Consider the following 22,067-nt stretch of genomic DNA (forward strand, 5'->3'; position numbering starts at 1 on the left):
ACACTCTGAATCTGCAAGACAATGGGATAATGCAGAAATTATTTCTGAAAGTGTATGTATTGTGGATGAAGAGATATAAAGAACATATACAGTGAAAAATTGCGGACAAAGCCAGTTGCATGGGCACCTCGCCAAACAGTTCTCCTCAGCTGCACATTTTGCTACAGATTTATTTTGCCAGAAATAGGCCAGCAGCCTATAAAATGACCATTACGCATGCGTTTACGCACTGACTTCTCCTGGTCTCTCCAAGGTGCCAACTGACCAATAATCAAATTGTGTAGGAGATATTCAATTCCATTGATCTGATGTAGCCTACCATATCAAAATATTTTCCACATAAGAATGTATCCACAGACCCCAGTATCAACTGTATCATTGTAGTGAATATGTAGTAGTCATTGTAGTCTGCCTCAAGCAAAATTAACAGGATATGTGTGATTGATTTGATTCTATTTCAATATTAACTTCATGTGTCATTAGGCGCTGTATTATGAAAAGCCATTTGGAAAGTCCAAGGTCGAATTGTGACAATGTTTCAATGCAACTGGACATTGTAGCCTAACCGAAACACTGTGACAGCATGTCCTGACAGGTGTCTCAAACACAGATGTACACTGCCACCCCATGGCTATGCTCTCCCATACCAGGGCTTATTGGTGTGTACAGACAGACAGACGGTTGAGAGAGGGTTTAGAAATGTCAGCACTTGGATAGGTATATCAGCCTACTGTATATCAGCCTACTGTATTGTTCACAATGAAATAGTTGTAGATACGTTGGTTAGGCCTATTTTGTGATTGAACAACCAATATCAATGCACTGAAGAAAGATATAGTGTATAAAAGCAGGGAAAATCTAATTTAATAGATAGGCCTAGTCTCTCCTGAAACCATTTTCATTCTTTAGCATTTGGTAATGAGATTAAACAATGTATATTTCTTAGTTTAGAAAAGAGGGACAGTAGTTATTATTTTTAGGTTGCTGAGTGCAATTCTTCTTTCTTATAATGGGTAGCTTGCTATTGGATCATTTTATGAAAAACATTTGCCAAATGTATAAAAAAGTAGAAATCAGTGACACATAAAACACTTCCTTGTATTTGTATCAATTTATTAAAATATTGCCCAAATTGATAATGAGAAGCATAAAAAAGTGATGTTACTATTCAGATGACCCCAAATGACACCACTGCGTAAAGTTCGCTAAGTAAACTCAAGGCTTGTGTAAGCTAAAGGATAAGCCTTGTGTAACTGAACTTCACAGGGAGGAAAGAGTTAAGACTTTTCTCTCGAACCTCAGGCTTTCTGTGCATGCGTAAATAAACTAGCCCATTTTTATAAAATGTCTGAGAATTCCAATCTTCCTGTCCTCTCCAACTGTCAGTAGTGCCGCGTGCAAAGAAAACTGGCAGGCTATGCTGCGTAGGCGTACTCATTAAAACGGATAGTGCGCGCGCTCCTCCTCAGAACTTTTATCTCCTCCACAGACCCACCTTAACCTACTCTCTGCAATATAGGCCTACATGTCATAGAGTAGGCATTTTGTTTAATGTTGTAGTGGGTTTTAGAGAGGGTTTAGTACGTTTAAATTAACAGTTATGGCGAAGTGGTCGGTTTTACTCTTTTACCTCCTCCAAGGACTGGCTCATCTTATTACTGGACAGCAGCATCCACCGCGTGAGCGAGTAGGGCCTTGGCGGCAGAGGATTCAGTGGGAGAATAACGGTCAGGTGTACAGTCTAATGAGCACCGGGTCAGAGTATCACCCGCCGGCGCGCCCGAGGAGCCAGTCCACGGTATATGTGAGCACTAGGAGGGATGGCACCGGTCAGACGCAGCCTGGAACGCGGGAAGGCAGAGTGGCTCACATAAGATCTGGACGAGTGGAATCGAACTTAGGCGCGGGACATTTACGGGACCAAACCAACAATGTTCTAGATCCTGGATCTGTAGCTCTGGGACATGACAATGGGCAGTATATGGTGCCCAATGCTCGGCAGTCAGGCGCCAGGCAGCAACCTGAGGTTCCATACCGAGCGGGAGTGGCGGGGTCCCCTGGCGCAAGGCGCTACTCTCCAGAGTACACATACCGAGTCAACGCCTCCGTCCACGCGCTGCTCCCCGAGTTCTCCGGTAGCGGGGTACCGAGGAGAGGAGCGCCAGTCACTCAGGATGCTACCGGGGATGCTCGCTCGGGGGTTCCTGCCTCTCCATCCCGGGGAAGCGAGGTAGTGCCTGTGACGGGTGGAGAATACCAACAGATGCGCGCTGAGCCGGGAGCATCTGTTTCCAGGCAAACCGCACTAACGGAACATTCCAACTCAGGTAATGTCGTCCCTAACGGTAGGGATGCTCCTCCAGTACGCAGACCCGTTAACGGTGCTTTGACGTCGATCGAGGCAGCGAGTAATGGCGAGGACATGGTCTCGGACGACCCTAGGAACCCTTTTAAAAACCACCGGAATTCCGTTTTCTACAACATGTACCCCTCCAGAGGCAGAACGCCGGTAGTGCGCACGCGGCGTCCCCCGGCGCCAGCTCCTGGCACTGGATATGGAACCAGATATTTCCAGAATGGTGGGTATGCTAATTGGCGCGTGTGTAGAAAAGTACATTTTCCTGGTGCAACAGTTATAAGCGCTTATAAAGCTAATTTAATGCCGTTATATCTTCCCAAGGGCTCCCAGACCTCGTCCCAGACCCGTATGCCATCCAGGCTGGTGCCTACATCCAGCGGATGCAGATGTACTCGCTGCGCTGTGCAGCTGAGGAGAACTGTTTGGCGAGGTAAGCTATAAGTGCCCATGCAACTGGCTTTGTGTGCTATTTTTTTCACAGTATATGTTCTGTATATCTCTTCATCCACAATACATACACTTTAAGAAAACAATCAGCATTATCCCATTGTCTCTTAAATTCCTGCAGTTACATGTTGTTAATGTAAATAATGTTTTCAACTGGTAATTTGTGACTCAGTAAGCAACAAACAGGATCTCACTTAGCTACCACTGTTTTCCACTGCCAATAAACGTAAAATGTACTAATTTTGACCATTGCAAATGTTTACATGATCTGATAGGATGACAGTTAATGTATCTTTCCATATGTGGTCTCTCCCAGATCAGCGAGCACAGCCAGGGACATAGACTACAGAGTACTGCTCCGCTTCCCCCAGAAAGTCAAGAACCAAGGCACCACTGACTTCCTTCCGGTCAAACCAAGACACCAGTGGGAATGGCACAGCTGTCACCAGTAAGTAAATCCAAGTAAATTGCATATAGGAAGTAGAAAGAACTAGCTCTCCCTCATTCCATTGGAATTAGTCACTCCTGACAGGCTATAGTAACTGGCCAGTCAGGTACTGTATAACAACTCAACCTGGACTCAGGGATAGACGTAACATAGTACATGTAAATCCAAGACACTCCAATTAGTATGATATGTTACATTTCGTATGGTTACATAAGACAAAAGGTTACTTAAAGGGACATTTTATAAATGTTCAACCGCATATTCATAATCTCCATATACTATTGGAAGACTGGAACTATAGACAAAATCATTTTTGTCCAGAATCTTTTTCTGAACTTATTTTATAAGATTAGTATACATCATCTACTCCTGTACTATCGTTACTACCCTCTCCTCTATCCTGCCTCAGACATTATCACAGTTATGTACACTGTTAAAATGACATGCTTTGTAACACTAAAACTAGTGGAAACTCAGCTGCCACCACCTTAAAGAAGACAAAACCTTGACTTTGCTGGAGTATGAAAACACATGGTTGTGAGGGTATTGGGACAGATTTAAGATGTACTGTAACATTAATCCTCAGGTGTTCTGAAACATGACATGGTGTGTTGTAACACCACATAATCAAGAGTTGTGCAACACCTTGCCAGAGACTGGGAGCACTATGCCGGAAAAGGTTGAAAACACTATCATGGTGTTTCGATTCCTGTCTAGTGCAGAATTAGATTCCTTCTGGAGTTTCCAAATACTGTAAATGGGAGTTCCTCTTCCTATTGTATATTCCCTGCTCTTATATAGTGTGTTTATAAACTCCTCATTGGTAATACCAAAAGGTCAAATGTATTATACTCAAACAACGGACACAAGAAAATATAGTTTTGTGAAAACACAAATTAATACATTTGTCCAGGATAATAATTAATGAGTACAAAATTACTTTTTCAAGACATGATTTTGAAGCTTCAAATGATTTACCTTTTCTCTGCAAATTATCAAATGACAAAACCTTAACAGGTCTTTCAATTTGTGTATTGATAAAGACAATTCAAAGATCTGTATGGTATTCATCATATTAATATTCATAAAAATCAACGGAAATATGCCATTATATTTTACATTCATGGAAAATAAATACAGGCAGTAGCTATGTTTCCATTAACCTTTCCAGTGATCTTTTGTCAACATTTAGAAAGTTGACAAACAGATGTGACAATTGCCTGCTACGGTGCATTTCCATTGAACTGTCTTGTGTCGATAAAAACTGTTGGACGTAATGGTACCCCAAAAAAGTGTGTTGAATAAAAAATAAGTGGTTGAAGTGTTTCCATTATCCACTAAGACAAACTGCGCATTCATTAATTGGTGACAGCCTGTATACCCTCCCATCTATCTGTTTCATGTTCAGGTAACCCGCAAAAGCCAGCATGGAAAGAATGTAAGATTTGACAAATATTTGCCATATTCTAATAATTCTCACATGCCAACGTATCGCCAGGGCCCGTGCAATGGTGAAACTTGCACAACTGTAAATCTGAAATAATTAGATGGTGAAACTTGCATCCAACCAACCAGAAAAGCAAGGCGAAGCAATTCAGGCATTTTTGAAGTCAAGACAATCCTTGTCCTGCAAATAAACATTTTTATAGTTGAAAAATTGATTTAGCAAGCAGTAGGCATTTCAAATTAAATGTGGAGTGGAGCTTTATAGTAACGTGATGACATCACATGCCCTGCGTACCTTCAAAATTATTCAGCAATCATCATTTATTCTAAAAACACAGTTTCCATCATCATTTGCGACATTGCTTTTATCGAATAAACCTGGGTCAATGGAAACCTGTCTAATGACTGCTAATGTTAGCAGTAGCACTTATACAAAACTTGTTAGTAGTAGCACTTCACAAACTTCAGCCCAGGGCTCAATATGATCTACCAGTCATCCATTATGCTAATGCCGGGATGGGCAACTTTGATGGGGGTGGGTGCCACAAAATCTGAACTCATTATGAGGGGCAACAGTGGCTCGCGGGTCTGCGCACCCACATCCTTACCCACACATGCAGTCAGAGCCGGTCCTAGCCTTTTGGGGGCCCTAAGTTACATTTTGTTGGAGGGGCCACCCCACCTTGTGAGCAAAACATTTTAGCTAAGGAGTTTTGATGAAAACAGGGGAGAAAAAAACATCTCTGATAATCACACGCTGCTATTTATTGCTGACCAACAGATGTCACAAATGTGCATCGTGAACAGATAATGAAGTTCAGAGTAATGAACAGTTTTTGCCGGCACAATTTGGTGAAAGCGCCGAAGCCTAAAGAAAGCCTCAGTTTCCCATCGCTAGTGCTAACTTTTTGTACTCACATTTTCATTGACATACTTTCTTGGATTGTTTTGGAGAGTTTCATTTGCGCGTTTGGTGTGCTCTCAACTGTCTGAGTTTGTGAAGGACCCGTTTTCATACTTAACCATAGTGTTTGCTAGAGGGCACACCTGCCACGCATGCCCTCTCTCCACCTCCATGCCTCACACTGGGTGAGTTTGCTTCTGATATTGGGGCCCAGGTTCCTCACACGGTACGTGGCTGTGTGGATGAGTGGGTAAAATTCCAAATAAATGTGTCATCCCTTAGCAGTCGGGGGTTCATTTCCCACTTCTGCCTGTCCAACTTTCACTCCTTCTCCGGCTCCTCCTGTTTCTAATATGTCTAAACAAAGCACAGAGCACAGAGCCTATAGAGAAAAATATTCTCTATAGGCTCTATTCAGATTTAAAATAAATTGATCTAACGTTGGACTTAAATCCATATTTCATTGAGTCCATGTTAAGTCTACTTATTTCAAGTCTGAATCGGGCCCCATGTGCTCAGTTTAACAAGGCTGGTTAAGCACACCAATTTAGTCCTGAAGACTGGCTTAATAATAATAATAATATGCCATTTAGCAGACGCTTTTATCCAAAGCGACTTACAGTCATGCGTGCAAAAATTTTTGTGTATGGGTGGTCTCAGGGATCGAACCCACTACCTTGACGTTACAAGCGCCGTGCTCTACCAGCTGAGCTACAGAGGACCAGTGGCTTAGTGGACTCAGGCAGTGTTTCGACAAGCAGGAGACCCAGTGTCTTCTTTAAATTGTTAATCAAAATATTGAATGAAAATCATCAATCAATATGTATGCTATAAACCAATAGCATAAATGATTGAATGAAAGACACAGTCTGCCTAAATATTCTGTTTGTGTTTTGATGCACTGAAACACCAAAAAGTGTTTCCACAACACTTTCTTAAAAAAAGTAGAACCACTTTCGGTGTTTCAGAGTACATCCATTCTGTTTTGAAATACATTCTGTGTATCATAACAGTTACATTGGGTTTACATTCAAACACCCTCCAAACACCAGATTTCAGCTTAGGTGCACAACTTTTCATGGTTTTACTGCACAACGATGGTATATACAGTACCTACTCATTCCAGGGTTTTACTTTAGTTTTACTATTTTCTACATTGTAGAATAATAGTGAAGACATCAAAATGATGAAATAACACATATGGAATCATGTAGTAACCAAAAAAGTGATAAACAAATCAAAATATATTTTATATTTGAGATTCTTCAAAGTAGCCACCCTTTGCGTTGATGACAGCTTTGCACACACTTGGCATTCTCTCAACCAGCTTCATGAGGTAGTCACCTGGAATGCATTTCAATTAACAGGTGTGCCTTGATAAAAGTTCATTTGTGGAATTTCTTTCCTTCTTAATGCATTTGAGCCAATCAGTTGTGTTGTGACAAGGTAGGGGTGGTATACAGAAGACAGCCCTATTTGGTAAAAGACCAAGTCCATATTATGGAAAGAACAGCTCAAATAAGTAAAGAGAAACGACAGTCCATCATTACTTTAAGACATGAAGGTCAGTCAATACGGAAAATGTCAAGAACTTTGAGTTTCTTCAAGTGCAGTCACAAACACCATCAAGCGCTATGATGAAACTGGCTCTTATGAGGACCGCCACAGGAAAGGAAGACCCAGAGGTACCTCTGCTGCTGCAGAGGATAAGTTCGTTAGAGTTACCAGCCTCAGAAATTGCAGCCAAAATAAATGCTTTACAGAGTTCAAGTAACAGACACATCTCAACATCAACTGTTCAGAGGAGACTGTGTCAATCAGGCCTTCATGGTCGAATTACTGCAATAATAAGAAGAGATTTACTTGGGCCAAGAAACACGAGCAATGGACATTAGAGTGGAAATCTGTCCTTTGGTCTGATGAGTCCAAATTTGATATTTTTGGTTCCAACCCGCCGTGTCTTTGTGAGACGCAGAGTAGGTGAACGGATGATCTCCGCATGTGTGGTTCCCACCGTAAAGCATGGAGGAGGAGGTGTGATGGTGTGGGGGTGCTTTGCTGGTGACACTGTCTGTGATTTATTTAGAATTCATGGCACACTTAACCAGCATGGCTACCACAGCATTCTGCAGCGATATGCCATCCCATCTGGTTCACGCTTGACAATGACCAACACACCTCTAGGCTATGTAAGGGCTATTTGACCAATATGGAGAGTGATGGAGTGCTGCATTAGATGACCTGGCCTCCACAATCACCCGACCTCAACCCAATTGAGATGGTTTGGGATGTGTTGGACCGCAGAGTGAAGGAAAAGCAGCCAACAAGTGCTCAGCATATGTGGGAAATCCTTCAAGACTGTTGGAAAAGCATTCCAGGTGAAGCTGGTTGAGAGAATGCCAAGAGTGTGCAAAGCTGTCATCAAGGCAAAGGGTGGCTACTTTGAAGAATATAAAATCTAAAATATATATTGATTTGTTTAACACTTTTTTGGTTACTACATGATTCCATATGTTTTTTTCATAGTTTTGATGTCTTCACTATTATTCTACAATGTAGAAAATAGTAAAAAAATAAAGAAAAACCCTTGAATGAGTAGGTGTGTCCACATTTTTTACTGGTTCTGTATGTAAAAACTCCCTCCTTTCTCCTGCCCCAGACACTACCACAGTATGGATGCCTTCAGTAACTATGATCTGCTGGAGGTCACAACAGGAAGGAAGGTGGCAGAGGGACACAAGGCCAGTTTCTGTCTGGAGGACACGGGCTGTGATGCTGGATTCAGACGCCGCTATGCATGCACAGCACATACACAGGTGAGTACTGCACTACATATATAGAAACATGACATCATGCCATTTCGTGAATATACAGGTATAGCCCATAGACAGGTACGTATGGCACGGGTACTACACAAAGTACTTAGGGCCCCTACTGATGTAACAAAAGGCGAAAATGATCCACATTTTGCTATAACTGTGTTTTGTGTTGAACAGGGGCTGAGTCCAGGATGTCATGATACCTATGCTGCAAATATTGACTGTCAGTGGATCGACATCACTGATGTTCCTAAAGGAAACTACGTCCTGAGGGTAGCTACATTATATGATTATTGTCTCTGTATTGTTGGGAAGGGCTCGCAAGCAAACATTTCACGGTAAAGTCAACACCAGTTATATTCGGTGCATGTGACAAATAAAACATTTGATTTGATATCTCTAAAGCTTACAACAGCAACTATCTGTTTGGTAATGATAAACTTTAAATAGTATAATTTTTTTGCCTAGTCTAATCTGTATATGTTTTGGCCATCTCATCTAAGCAGTGTTGTTCACACAAGTCTTTATTTTCTTAGGTCACAGTCAACCCCAGTTATCATGTACAAGAGTCGGACTATTCCAACAATGTGGTGAGATGTGATGTCACATACACAGGTACTCAGGTTCAAACACGGAACTGTCGGGTAACCAGGTAAGATTCTCTGTGATTGGCAAATATATCATATATTCTCTGTGATTGGCCATGATGTCATAGATATCAAGGTCTCAGCCCTGCACAGTTTTTACCATCCCAAAGGGCACGTAAGTGCAAAAAATAGAGTCTGGATGGCAAATATAGATATTTTTGGTAATTGTAATAGCATTAAAATGAATATAATAGCATACAGTGCATTCGGAAAGTATTCAGACCACTTCCTTTTTCCACATTTTGTTACGTTACAGCCTTATTCAAAAATAGATTTTAAATTGTTTTTTTTTCCCCCTCATCAATCGACACACTATACCTCACAATGACAAAGCAAAAACAGGTTTTTAGACCTTCTAGCAAATGTATACAAAATAAAAAAAAAGGAAATATACATTTACATAAGTATTCAGACCCTTTACTCAGTACTTTGTTGAAGCACCTTTGGCAGCAATTACAGCCTCGAGTCTTCTTGGGTATGACGCTACAAGCTTGGCACACCTGTATTTGGGGAGTTTCTCCCATTACTTTCTGCAGATCCTCTCAAGCTCTGTCATGTTGGATGGGGAGCGTCGCTGCACAGCTATTTTCAGGTCTCTCCAGAGATGTTCAATCGGGTTCAAGTCCGGGCTCTGGCTAGGCCACTCAAGGACATTCAGAGACTTGTCCTGAAGCCACTCCTGCATTGTCTTGACTGTTTGCTTAGGGTCGTTGTCCTGTTGGAAGGTGAACCTTCGCCCCAGTCTGAGGTCCTGAGCACTCTGGAGCAGGTTTTCATCAAGGATCTCTCTGTACTTTGCTCCGTTCAACTTTCCCTCAATCCTGGCTAGTCTCCCAGTCCCTGCCGCTGAGAAACAATCCCACAGCATGATGCTGCCACCACCATGCTTCACCGTAGGGATGGTGCCAGGGTTCCTCCAGACGTGATGCTTGGCATTCAGGCCAAATAGCTAAATCTTGGTTTCATCAGACCAGAGAATCTTGTTTCTCATGGTCTGAGAGTTCTTTAGGTGCCTTTTGGCAAACTCCAAGCGGGCTGTCATATGCCTTTTACTGAGGAGTGGCTTCCGTCTGGCCACTCTACCATAAAGGCCGGATTGGTGGAGTGCTGCAGTATAGATGGTTGTCCTTCTGGAAGGTTCTCCAATCTCCACAGAGGAACTCTATTTAAGAATGATGGAGACCACTGTGTTCTTGGGGACCTTCAATGCTGCAGACATTTTTTGGTACCCTTCCCCAGATCTGTGCCTTGACACAATCTGGTCTCGGAGCTCTACAGACAATTCCTTTGACCTCATGGCTTGGTTTTTGCTCTGATATACAGTCGTGGTCAAAAGCTTTGAGAATTACATAAGAATTGGTCTTCACAAAGTTTGCTGCTTCAATGTTTTTAGATATTTTTGTCAGATGTTACTTTGGTATACTGAAGTATAATTACAAGCATTCCATAAGTGTCAAAGGCTTTTATTGACAATTACATTAAGTTTATGCAAAGAGTCAATATTTGCAGTGTTGACCCTTCTTTTTCAAGACCTCTGCAATCCACCCTGGCATGCTGTCAATTAACTTCTGGGCCACATCCTGACTGATGGCAGCCCATTCTTGCATAATCAATGCTTGGAGTTTGTCCGAATTTGTGGGTTTTTGTTTGTCCACCCGCCTCTTGAGGATTGACCACAAGTTCTCAATGGGATTAAGATCTGGGGAGTTTCCTGGCCATGGACCCAAAATGTCGATGTTTTGTTCCCCGAGCCACTTAGTTATCACTTTTGCCTTATGGCAAGGTGCTCCATCATGCTGGAAAAGGCATTGGTCGTCACCAAACTGTTCTTGGATGGTTGGGAGAAGTTGCTCTCGGAGGATGTGTTGGTACCATTCTTTATTCATGGGTGTGTTCTTAGGCAAAATTGTGAGTGAGCCCACTCCCTTGGCTGAGAAGCAACCCCACACATGAATGGTCTCAGGATGCTTTACTGTTGGCATGACACAGGACTGATGGTAGCGCTCACCTTGTCTTCTCCGGACAAACTTTTTTCCGGATGCCCCAAACAATCGGAAAGGGGATTCATCAGAGAAAATGACTTTACCCCAGTCCTCAGCAGTCCAATCCCTGTACCTTTTGAAGAATATCAGTCTGTCCCTGATGTTTCTCCCGGAGAGAAGTGGCTTCCTCGCTGCCCTTCTTGACACCAGGCCATCCTCCAAAAGTCTTCGCCTCACTGTGCGTGTAGATGCACTCACACCTGCCTGCTGCCATTCCTGAGCAAGCTCTGCACTGGTGGTGCCCCGATCCCGCAGCTGAATCAACTTTAGGAGACGGTCCTGGCGCTTGCTGGACTTTCTTGGGCGCCCTGAAGCCTTCTTCACAACAATTGAACCACTCTCCTTGAAGTTCTTGATGATCCGATAAATTGTTGATTTAATTGCAATCTTACTAGTAGCAATATCCTTGCCTGTGAAGCCCTTTTTGTGCAAAGCAATGATGACGGCACGTGTTTCCTTGCAGGTAACCATGGTTAACAGAGGAAGAACAATGATTTCAAGCACCACCCTCCTTTTAAAGCTTCCAGTCTGTTATTCTAACTCAATCAGCATGACAGAGTGATCTCCAGCCTCATCCTTGTCAACACTCTCACCTGTGTTAACGAGAGAATCACTGACATGATGTCAGTTGGTCCTTTTGTGGCAGTGCTGAAATGCAGTGGAAATATTTTTGGGGGATTAAGTTCATTTTCATGGCAAAGAGGGACTTTGCAATTAATTGCAATTAATCTGATCACTCTTCTTAACATTCTGAAGTATATGCAAATTGTCATCATAAAAACTGAGGCAGCAGACTTTGTGAAAATTAATATTTGTGTAATTCTCAAAACGTTTGACCACAACTGTACACTGTCAACTGTGGGACCTTATTTAGACAGGTGTGTGCCTTTCCAAATCATGTTGAATCAATGTATTTATTTTTATTTAATCCATTTTAGAATAAGGCTGTAACGTAACAAAATGTGGAAAATGGGAAGGGGTCTGAATACTTTCCGAATGCACTGTAAATATGATTTGAGACTACATATTTCTCAATGTTCATCTCTCTCTTCCTGTCTCCACAGGGGTTAAATCATTCCATGGAATGTAAGATTCTGAGGTATTTCCTCTTGTCTCTTGAAGTACTGTAAACTACAACAATCTCAACTAGTTGTTGTGGTAGTAAGTGTTGTAGATTGTCATTTTTATCAAATTGAGCAGCATTCCTCTCAAAACTTAATGTGTTCCTTGGGTTATTTAGGGTGTTATATGTTTGGAAATCATTTGTAAAAGAGGATTTATTTTACCCAAAACTTCTGTAACAGAGGCATTTACTGAGCATTATTACATGACAATGTATTTTTTACATTTACATTTAAGTCATTTAGTAGACGCTCTTATCCAGAGTGACTTACAAATTGGGTATTTGTATCGATATGACAAATCCATTAAAGAAGAGGAATATTTTTGTATTATTTAGCATGATCTTGAAATTGGAATGGGAAAGGCACTGTGCTTGAATTAGACTATGCTTGAATAATGTTATTTTGATTTCTGATATTTGATCTGCAGTTGTATAGTTAGATGCAGTTGAGTAACCACTTGGTGGCCATAATTAATAAGTAGCAAATGCCTGACCTGTATGTGCTAAGTATCAATTAAATAATATATTTCCATTTACTTTGTAAGTATGTATGCATGTGTGAGCGAATGAAGACATTTTTTATTTTAAATTGTAATGTAAAGTTGTTTTATATTCCGCTCAAACCTGTTAATATTCCAATTGTTGTTGTTTTTGTTCATGTTGATGTTGTTCTAGATACAATAAACATGGTGAAGAGTGAGTATATAAAAAATACATTCACATCTGGCTATTATTTTTGTCACATGAAACATTGGGCACCTTTGTGTCCGTTCTTAGCTTTCCGTGGAAGGAATTGATCATAAATATACCAACTATATGTTACAAAAAGTGTGTAGGAGGGAGATGAGGTATGTTTTTATGCTGCTTTGTAAATACTGCAGTACGTACAAACTGAAAGTGTCTCCTTTTACTCTACCTGCCTGTTGAATGGAGACTGGAAACCTTGGTATTGAGCAGTGTTGGGGGTCAATTCCATTTCAATTCCAGCCAATTCAGGAAGTACGCTGAAATTCCAATTCTCTACAAAGCTTTTCAAGAAGGAAAATGTGTAATTGTAATTTGGTTTACTTTCTGAATTAACTGGAATTGAAATGGAATTGACCCCAACCTTGGTACTGAGTGGAGCTGAGTGTGTGCAGATTGTGGCTTATGAAATACTGAGCCCTAAGGCCCAGCCTCACACACAGAGAACCGAACAGTGCTAGCTGCTCTACTGTGGCAGTGTGCTCTGTAGCGGTGTGTTTGCTGACAGAGCTCTGTGAAGACGGAGGCCAGAGGATGTTAAACGGCCCTGCCATGGCTACTAAAGCACCGCGCAATGCAGAGGGATGAATGAGGCCCTTTTCTCTCTCTGCTTGTAAATACCGAGCACACCTTGACTTTTAGTAGCAGTCTCATGGCCTATATCGGGTTAAGGGGTAAAGGGTAGGGTAGGGTTAAGGAGTAGTTCACATCACTTAATGTTATTAGGGTTTTTGTACATTGTTCCTGACACATTTTCACATGAAGGCTCTTTATACAAGCCTTTTAGAGTGTATTCTGAAATGAAAGACTTATTTCACCATGTACCAAACGTGTTATAAGACATTTCGTAACTGAAAGAATAAATAACCCAATTTGGGAACAAAACATGCATACGCACATATATACTATTTAAAGTCACCATAGCAGACATACACTCTGTTGTGAAAGAACAGCGAACATATAAGATTAACAGCAATTGAGCTGGTTTACACTGGACGCCTCTAAGGTGTGTCTGTGCCAGAATAGATTGTCTATGTTATTGATATTGTCTGACTGGAAAATCCCCCTCCTCTTTAGTCAACTCCATTCCATCCCGTCTGTCTAGGAATTCCAGCCCAATATTTACAGACAGTCAGTGACAATCTGAGTAAAGGCCCCACTTTATTGGGAGGTATAGAGTTTCTACATTTGCAGTCAATAGACAAGACTGTAGACTAGACTCAATAGAGCATCAACCATTGAACATTTAAACTGTTTGAACAAGAACATTAGATGCTCAGTGCTTGGTTTCTTACACCTCTACCGGCAGCCAAGTCTTCTAGAGAGGGCCTGTGCCTTTTTGGATGGGCCTGTCATTTCAAACATGCCATGTTGAAGAGAAGACAGTGGCTGTTTGCTCAGCTGTGAGCCATGCAGCATGCAGACGGATGCTAGCACCCAGCTCAGACATCTGGAGCGGTTCTCCTGGCTAGGGTTTTCAAGGGGAACTAAAGTACATGGAGATGGTTGGCAGCCTCTGCTTAACATCCCTCAGACATAATCACATCAACCCAGCTATTGTTGGCACAACTTGGCAGGAAGGAAATATCAGTCTGTCTGCATCACAAATGGTACCCTATTCCCTATATAGGCCTAGTGCACTACTTTTGATGAGGGCCCATAAGGGTCAAAAGTAATGCACTATATAGTGCATAGGAAGCAGACTCCATATTGGGAGACATGACGCCATATTGGGCCAACATACAGGTGAAATAGAGAGTAGAACATTGACAAGCTCAAAGAAGCTCACGCAGGCCCCTGAGCTTTCTGCTTGTTCTTCTGTAGTGTAGTTAGTAACTGTTACTGTTGTTTAACAAATTCCAATGAGGAACAGCCCGTTGCTTAGCTAACTGGCAGCTACATATTTCAGATTAATTTGCTAGCTCCTCTATGAGCCATGCTGCTGATCCACAAAAAATGCTCTGGCAAACACAGACGTTCCCTCCACTGTGTAGAACCGGTGTTAAGGGTTGGCTGGATATTTGCAGGTCAGATTTGACAAAAATGGGCCACGTGAGCAAGGGTTAGGGGCAGGGGGCAGCTGTAGAGACGCAGAGTGCTTTAGGCCTGCAATGTCCTGCAATGTGCTATGCATGCCTGGGGCCGGGTGCGGGGCTGGCCTCCAGAGGCAGGTTGGTTTAGGCACTGAGCAGAGAAATTCCACAGCTACTCTGTCATCTCATTGAGATGAGGAATAGTGCTGAGTTCAGCCATAATATACAGCAGGGCTATAGGCCGGTATCCTACAGCTCAGACAGAGAGAGGGTCCAGTTCAGCCATAATATACAGCAGGGCTATAGGCCGGTATCCTACAGCTCAGACAGACAGAGGGTCCAGTTCAGCCATAATATACAGCAGGGCTATAGGCCGGTATCCTACAGCTCAGACAGAGAGAGGGTCCAGTTCAGCCATAAAATACAGCAGGGCTATGGGCCGGTATCCTACAGCTCAGACAGACAGAGAAAGGGTCCAGTTCAGCCATAATATACACTACCAGTCAAAAGTTTTAGAACACCTACTCATTCAAGGGTTTGTCTTTATTTTTACTATTTTCTACATTGTAGAATAATAATGAGGACATCACAACTATGAAATAACACATTCAGTTGAAGTCGGAAGTTTACATACACTTAGGTTGGAGTCATTAAAACTCATTTTTCAACCACTCTACAAATGTCTTGTTAACAAACTATAGTTTTGGCAAGTCGGTTAGGATATCTACTTTGTGCATGACACAAGTCATTTTTCCAACAATTGTTTACAGACAATTATTTCACTTATAATTCACTGTATCACAATTCCAGTGGGTCAGAAGTTTACATACACTAAGTTGACTGTGCCTTTAAACAGCTTGGAAAATTCCAGAAAATTATGTTATGGCGTTAGAAGCTCCTGATAGGCTAATTGACATCATTTGAGTCAATTGGAGGTGTACCTGTGGATGTATTTCATGGCCTATCTTCAAACTCAGTGCCTCTTTGCTTGACATCATGGGAAAATCAAAAGAAATCAGCCAAGACCTCAGAAAAAAATTGTAGACCTCCACAAGTCTGGTTCATCCTTGGGAGCAATTTCCAAACGCCTGAAGGTACCACGTTCATCTGTCAAACAATGGTACGCAAGTATAAACACCATGGGACCACGCAGCCGTCATACCGCTCAGGAAGGAGACGCGTTCTGTCTCCTATAGATGAACGTACTTTGGTGCGAAAAGTGCAAATCAATCCCAGAACAACAGCAAAGGACCTTGTGAAGATGCTGGTGGTAACAGGTACAAAAGTATCTATATCCACAGTAAAACGAGTCCTGTATCGACATAACCTGAAAGGCCAGACTAAGGTTTGCAACTGCACATGGGGATAAAGATCATACTTTTTGGAGAAATGTCCTCTGGTCTGATGAAACAAAAATAGAACTGTTTGGCCATAATAACCATCGTTATGTTTGGAGGAAAAAGGGGGCAAGCTTGCAAGCCAAAGAACACCATCCCAACCGTGAAGCACGGGGTGGCAGCATTATGCTGTGGGGGTGCTTTGCTGCAGAAGGGACTGCTGCACTTCACAAAATAGATGGCATCATGAGGAAGGACAATTATGTGGATATATTGAAGCAACATCTCAAGACATCAGTCAGGAAGTTAAGCTTGTTTGCAAATGGGTCTTCCAAATGGACAATGACCCCAAGCATACTTCCAAAGTTGTGTCAAAATGGCTTAAGGACAACAAAGTCAAGGTATTGGAGTGGCCATCACAAAGCCCTGACCGCAATCCTATAGAACATTTGTGGGCAGAACTGAAAAAGCCTGTGCGAGCAAGGAGGCCTACAAACCTGACTCAGTTACACCAGCTCTGTCAGGAGGAATGGGCCAAAATTCACCCAACTTATTGTGGGAAGCTTGTGGAAGGCTACCTAAAATGTTTGACCCAACTTAAACAATTTAAAGGCAATGCTACCAAATACTAATTGAGTGTATGTAAACTTCTGACCCACTGGGAATGTGATGAAAGAAATAAAAGCTTAAATAAATCATTCTCTCTACTATTATTCTGACATTAAACATTCTTAAAATAAAGTGGTGATCCTAACTGACCTAAAACATGGAATTTTTACTAGGATTACATTTCAGGAATTGTGAAAAACTTTAAATGTATTTGGCTAAGGTGTATGTAAACTTCCGACTTCAACTGTATGGAATCATGTAGTAACCAAAAAAGTTTTAAACAAATCCAAATATATGTTATATTTGATATTCTTCAAATAGCCACCCTTTGCCTTGATGACAGCTTTGCACACTCTTGGCATTCTCTCAAGCAGCTTCACCTGGAATGCTTTTCCAACAGTCTTGAAGAAGCTCCCACATATGCTGAGCACTTGTTGGCTGCTTTTCCATCACTCTGCGGTCCGACTCATCCCAAACCATCTCAATTTGGTTGAGGTTGGGGGATTGTGGAGGCCAGGTCATCTGATGCAGCACTCCATCACTCTCCTTCTTGGTAAATAGCTGGGGTGGGGGGGTCTACCTCACATCCTGATGGCCTGAGCAACTTATACAACTGGCAGGCAGGCAGGGACATGCAGACACCTCCACTAACATACAGAATTAAATAAACACTGGCTTGGGAGACTTACTAAACCGGGAGACTACACACACTCGCACGCCTCATCCACCTCTGAATAAAGTAATGTGTGAGGAGGACCGGTGATGAATTCTGTCTGTGTTTGACGTTTGGTGGCTCAAGAAACCCTTAACTCATTGACACCCACCAGTCATTGCACTTTTACATTTACATTTAAGTCATTTAGCAGACGCTCTTATCCAGAGCGACTTACAAATTAAAGTGGAGAGAGTAACAATACTTAACACTTAACCCTTGATTGATCAAAATCCCAAAACCATTATTTGTATATTGCACACATTCTATGCTGTGACTTGCTTGGGAACCAACCATTACTACACAGTGCAGTCCCCAAAAATGTTTTCCTGTGTTTTATATATATTTCCACACTATGAGGTTGGCGAGATCTGAAAATAAATGTAGTCCTGCTTTGTGACATTTCGCAAAGGCTCTATGTGACACTTATCGCACTAAAAGTTTTTGTGCATGTAGAGCCATTGGATGTCTTTCATCCATGTTCCTATCAGCGGATTCATTGCTAAATATACAAGCTGACACCTTTTTTTCAGTCTCTGAAAGACTACAACTCATGTGGGACAGTGCTTTGTGCTCTGACCCCGTCCCTCCCCAAGGCGGGCTTTTTTGAAAGGGAGGCAGACACTAACAACACAATTCTTTGGACAAAACTGAGAGACCTAAAATATATCCAAATGTCGACCCAAAGTGTTTGAGATGCCATCAGATTCCAGCAACTGTGGGCCATATGTTTTGATCATGCCGATCTCTGAGGGGGTTTTGGGACCCCATATTAGCGGCATTTTCACATCTATGCAACAAAACTGTTGACCCCAATCTGTTCACTGCTATTTTTGGCATCCCACCTTTGGATTGTACTGTTACACCCCCCCCACCCCAGGCGAATGCAGTAGCATTTTCTTCACTTCTAGCTCGGCGTCTTATCCTCTTTAAATAGAAGTCGGCAATACCTCCTTCTCTTACGCAGTGGGATAAGGAGGTGATGTCATCTCTACCACTTGAAATGGTTAGATACACTTTGCGGGGGTCCCGAGAAACTTCTGGCTGGAGTCAAGTGCGTTGGATGCGGGGGCGGGGATGTGTGCCCCCTCGGGTCCCCGGGGCCAGGACAGGGGGACGCTGTCATGGGCAAGATGGTGTTTGAACTGCTAGTGGAGAATGGCTATTGTTTTTTTCAGTATAGGCAGTTATGTCATATGTCAGTGGCTACAGTGTGCAAATAGGATTCCATTGTTATTGACTGCATTTTATTTTATTCATTGCATTTTATTTTCTCTTTTGTGTATCTTATTTATTTTATTGTATTTTTGGTTTGTTTGTTTGTTTCTGTCATTGTTCTTGTGCTGTTTTTTGTATGATGCCTTGGTGGGGTGGGTGGGTGGGTGGGTGGGGGATAAAGGCCTGGGGATGTTGTATTGATGTCAATGTCTCTATGTTCTCAAATTTGAAAACTTACAAATAAAGTATTAAAAAAACAATTGAAAGAACTGATCAGACCACAATGACCACAAGTGATACTCTCATCAACACAAAATTGAAGATGGAGTTTATCTCTCTGATGTTGTCTGGTCAGAAAGAGTATGACATTGTTGCTGCCCGTAACATTGAATGAAAGGGAAGCCAGTGAGCATTTGGCCTCCCTAAATAAAATAATAGCCAATCAGCATTGATCTAAACTGAGCGAGCTCAGCTGTGAATCGTTCTCATACACAACAATACATTTACTGTCTCTAATTACAACCAAATCCCCCTTCCTAATCTCAAAGACATACCTGTAAAACTCCCCCAGCCCATTGACTTTGACAGATAATTCTTGTCAATAGTAGCGGGGGATTTTTGTAGATGTGTCTTTGTATTGTATTTTGAGAATATGCAGAGAGAACAATGAGGTGGTTGTGTCATTACTGTTGTCTTGATTTTAAACCTTTCAGTGTCCCTTGCTTGTTTTTGTCTGACTTGTTGTGCTCCATAACCGCAAGGTGTGTCCCCTCTCTCATGCTTGTGTCCCCAAAATGCCACCACTTTGGAGTATTTTTCAGCAGGGACTCCAGCAGGGACAATTTTTCAGCAAGGACACCAGATAGTTTTACAAAGAGAAAAGGGGTACACTAAATTGATTACATGGTCTGGAACGTACTCTGTGGACCTCAGGCTACATCTAACCACCTGTAACCCCATAACACTAACACAAACCCATCCAAATACTACCCCATGCTTACTGTAAATTGAGCTATCTTAGCCATCAGCTTGTAAATATTTTTGCCAACTTTCCTTCACCTTGTGCAGAGCTTGGGGTTGGAAACATGCTGGTGGAATCAGATCATGTACCACCTAGAACAAAACACATAACAATATACAATTTAACCACCCCACTAATTGTATTGATCTCTGGCTAGCTTAGCACACCTAACATGGACATTGCAATATTGTCAGCTTGCTGTTAGCTAATTAGCGTCACTAAATTGGCAGCAAGATTGCTAGCCAGCTGAGAACCAACTAAGCAACCGTAGACTATTTATACACATTCATCATTACTACCAACACACCGAGGGTGAGTTAGCTATATCGACAATTCTATTTTTAGTAACAGAGTTTTCCAGACAAGGGTGGAATAGGGTGGAATAGATTGAGTTACTCTTATTTTCCAGACAAGGGTGGAACCAGATTGAGTTACTCTTATTTGCTAACGTTAGCTAGGTTACATTGTATGTAGTATTGATGGGCTAAGGCACTTAGTGGTATGTATGGCCACTTGCCTCAACCAAAGTGTGTGTGTGTGGTAAATCAACAAGGACACACACTGGCCTTGGCTAACACAATGAAAGCTAACTAGGGGAAAAGGATGGCTGGAACTTTCTCTCACTTGACTTCTCTCGAGCTGATCATCTTCTCTGAGCTGGAGATCGCCCAGCATGCTCTGCTCCACTTCATCGGTGGGCGGCGCTACAGCTCTGATATGATGAACTAACATTACTGATATGATTAACTACAAATAACTTGATACTTGATACGATTGTGATATGTTGTTGTCTCACCTAGCTAACTTAAGATGAATGCACTAATATAAGTTGCTCTGGATAAGAGTGTCTAAAATGACTAAAATGTAAATGTAATAGGATTTTACATAATGGGGTCCACTTTTGTATTTCTTTTTTTATTCGCTTGCTCCCTCCCTCCCTTTAAAAAAAATGAAACTGTTAAAAACATTTAAAAAATGGTATGGCCTTAGTTTTCCAGAACTAAATGGCCAGGTGTAAGGCGAAACAAACAACAACATGTTGAAGAGTCTATACTATAGTCAAATCTTGTGGTTTAGCACCCAGCTGCTGTTCAGGACGGACGGACGGACGGACGGACGGACAGACAGACGGACAGACGGACAGACAGACAGACATATCCTATAAAACAGGCAGACGGACGGCCGGACTGACAGAACCTATAAGGCAGGCGGACGGACCGACTGACCGGCCGGCAGGCAGACACACAGACACACGGAACTACCCAGGAAGTCTGTACTTTTCCCCCTGGTTGGAACGTCCCCAGACACCAGGTACAGCCAACAGTAAGAAGTAAGAATACCTTCCTGGTTATCCACACCTGCAATATTAATAGCTTATAGGGTATCCTGGTAGGCCTATCCATCCTACTCCTGCATTAGTTCTGGGTGGAAGAGTCCAACAGGAGGTGTCAGTAGTTGTTATAGAAGAGAGTCTAGGCGTGTCCCCCAAATGTCACCCTATTCCTATTCCTTATGTAGTGCACTGCTTTTTGGGCTCTGGTCAAAAGTTGTGCACTATAAGGAAAAGTGTGCCATTTGGGAGTAGGACACAGTCTAGTAATGGTGTTCTTGGTTCCAGCCACTGTCAGGCATCCCAGAGTAATTTCACTGTTTACAGAGGAGGCACAGCCAACAGCATCCCGGCTAGTGCCATGTGTCTGAGGAGATTAATAGAGGAGATACACTGTATGCAGACAGCCTTGGCTGAGGGGTCAAAGCAGAGCAATTTGTTCAAAGCCCCCGGGGGCTTTATGTGTCTGTGGTATTATCTAGATCCAGCCCATCAAGAATCTGCACCAGCACTGCAGTGATGTCAGTCCACTTGGCTTTGAAGAGGAGATTTTTATTTTTTTACTCTGGACTGGGCCTGCCTGGCCTGTCTTCACATATCAAATCATGTATATGTGTAAAAAATTGCAAAAGATGAGGCGAACTAGAAAAGTCACACAATTTTGAAGTATGAGAGCAACTTCATGCCCAAACATGCTTAGCTATTGAATAGGATGAGAGATGGTTTCTTATTATTTGGAAGATCTCTCTTCATCGTAATTCAGTTTTTGCATAAGTGCTAGAATGATAAGAAAACCATATAGAATGTGGTTTAACAGTGCACATTGGT

At 42.1% G+C, this 22,067-nt stretch overlaps 1 protein-coding gene across 1 annotated transcript; it reads left to right on the forward strand.

Moving 5' to 3' along the window:
- Positions 1–1,384: 1,384 nt before the first annotated feature.
- On the forward strand, positions 1,385–12,930 carry LOC121581269 (protein-lysine 6-oxidase). The gene is made up of 7 exons (XM_041896779.1): positions 1,385–2,579; positions 2,681–2,789; positions 3,123–3,254; positions 8,264–8,420; positions 8,601–8,696; positions 8,960–9,075; positions 12,177–12,930. The coding sequence occupies exons 1-7, from the start codon at positions 1,601–1,603 to the stop codon at positions 12,181–12,183; spliced, it is 1,596 nt and encodes a 531-aa protein (XP_041752713.1). The 5' UTR covers positions 1,385–1,600; the 3' UTR covers positions 12,184–12,930.
- The last annotated feature ends 9,137 nt before the right edge of the window (positions 12,931–22,067 follow it).

The sequence above is a fragment of the Coregonus clupeaformis genome, unplaced genomic scaffold (assembly GCF_020615455.1).
Source record: "Coregonus clupeaformis isolate EN_2021a unplaced genomic scaffold, ASM2061545v1 scaf0102, whole genome shotgun sequence".
NCBI lineage: Eukaryota > Metazoa > Chordata > Actinopteri > Salmoniformes > Salmonidae > Coregonus > Coregonus clupeaformis.

Excerpts from the sequence above, each read along its gene's own strand:
- LOC121581269 (XM_041896779.1), top strand. The coding sequence starts at position 1,601 with ATGGCGAAGTGGTCGGTTTTACTCTTTTACCTCCTCCAAGGACTGGCT. Across the intron at positions 3,255-8,263 it reads GAATGGCACAGCTGTCACCA|ACACTACCACAGTATGGATG; the intron begins GTAAGTAAATCC and ends CTCCTGCCCCAG. Across the intron at positions 8,421-8,600 it reads CATGCACAGCACATACACAG|GGGCTGAGTCCAGGATGTCA; the intron begins GTGAGTACTGCA and ends TGTGTTGAACAG.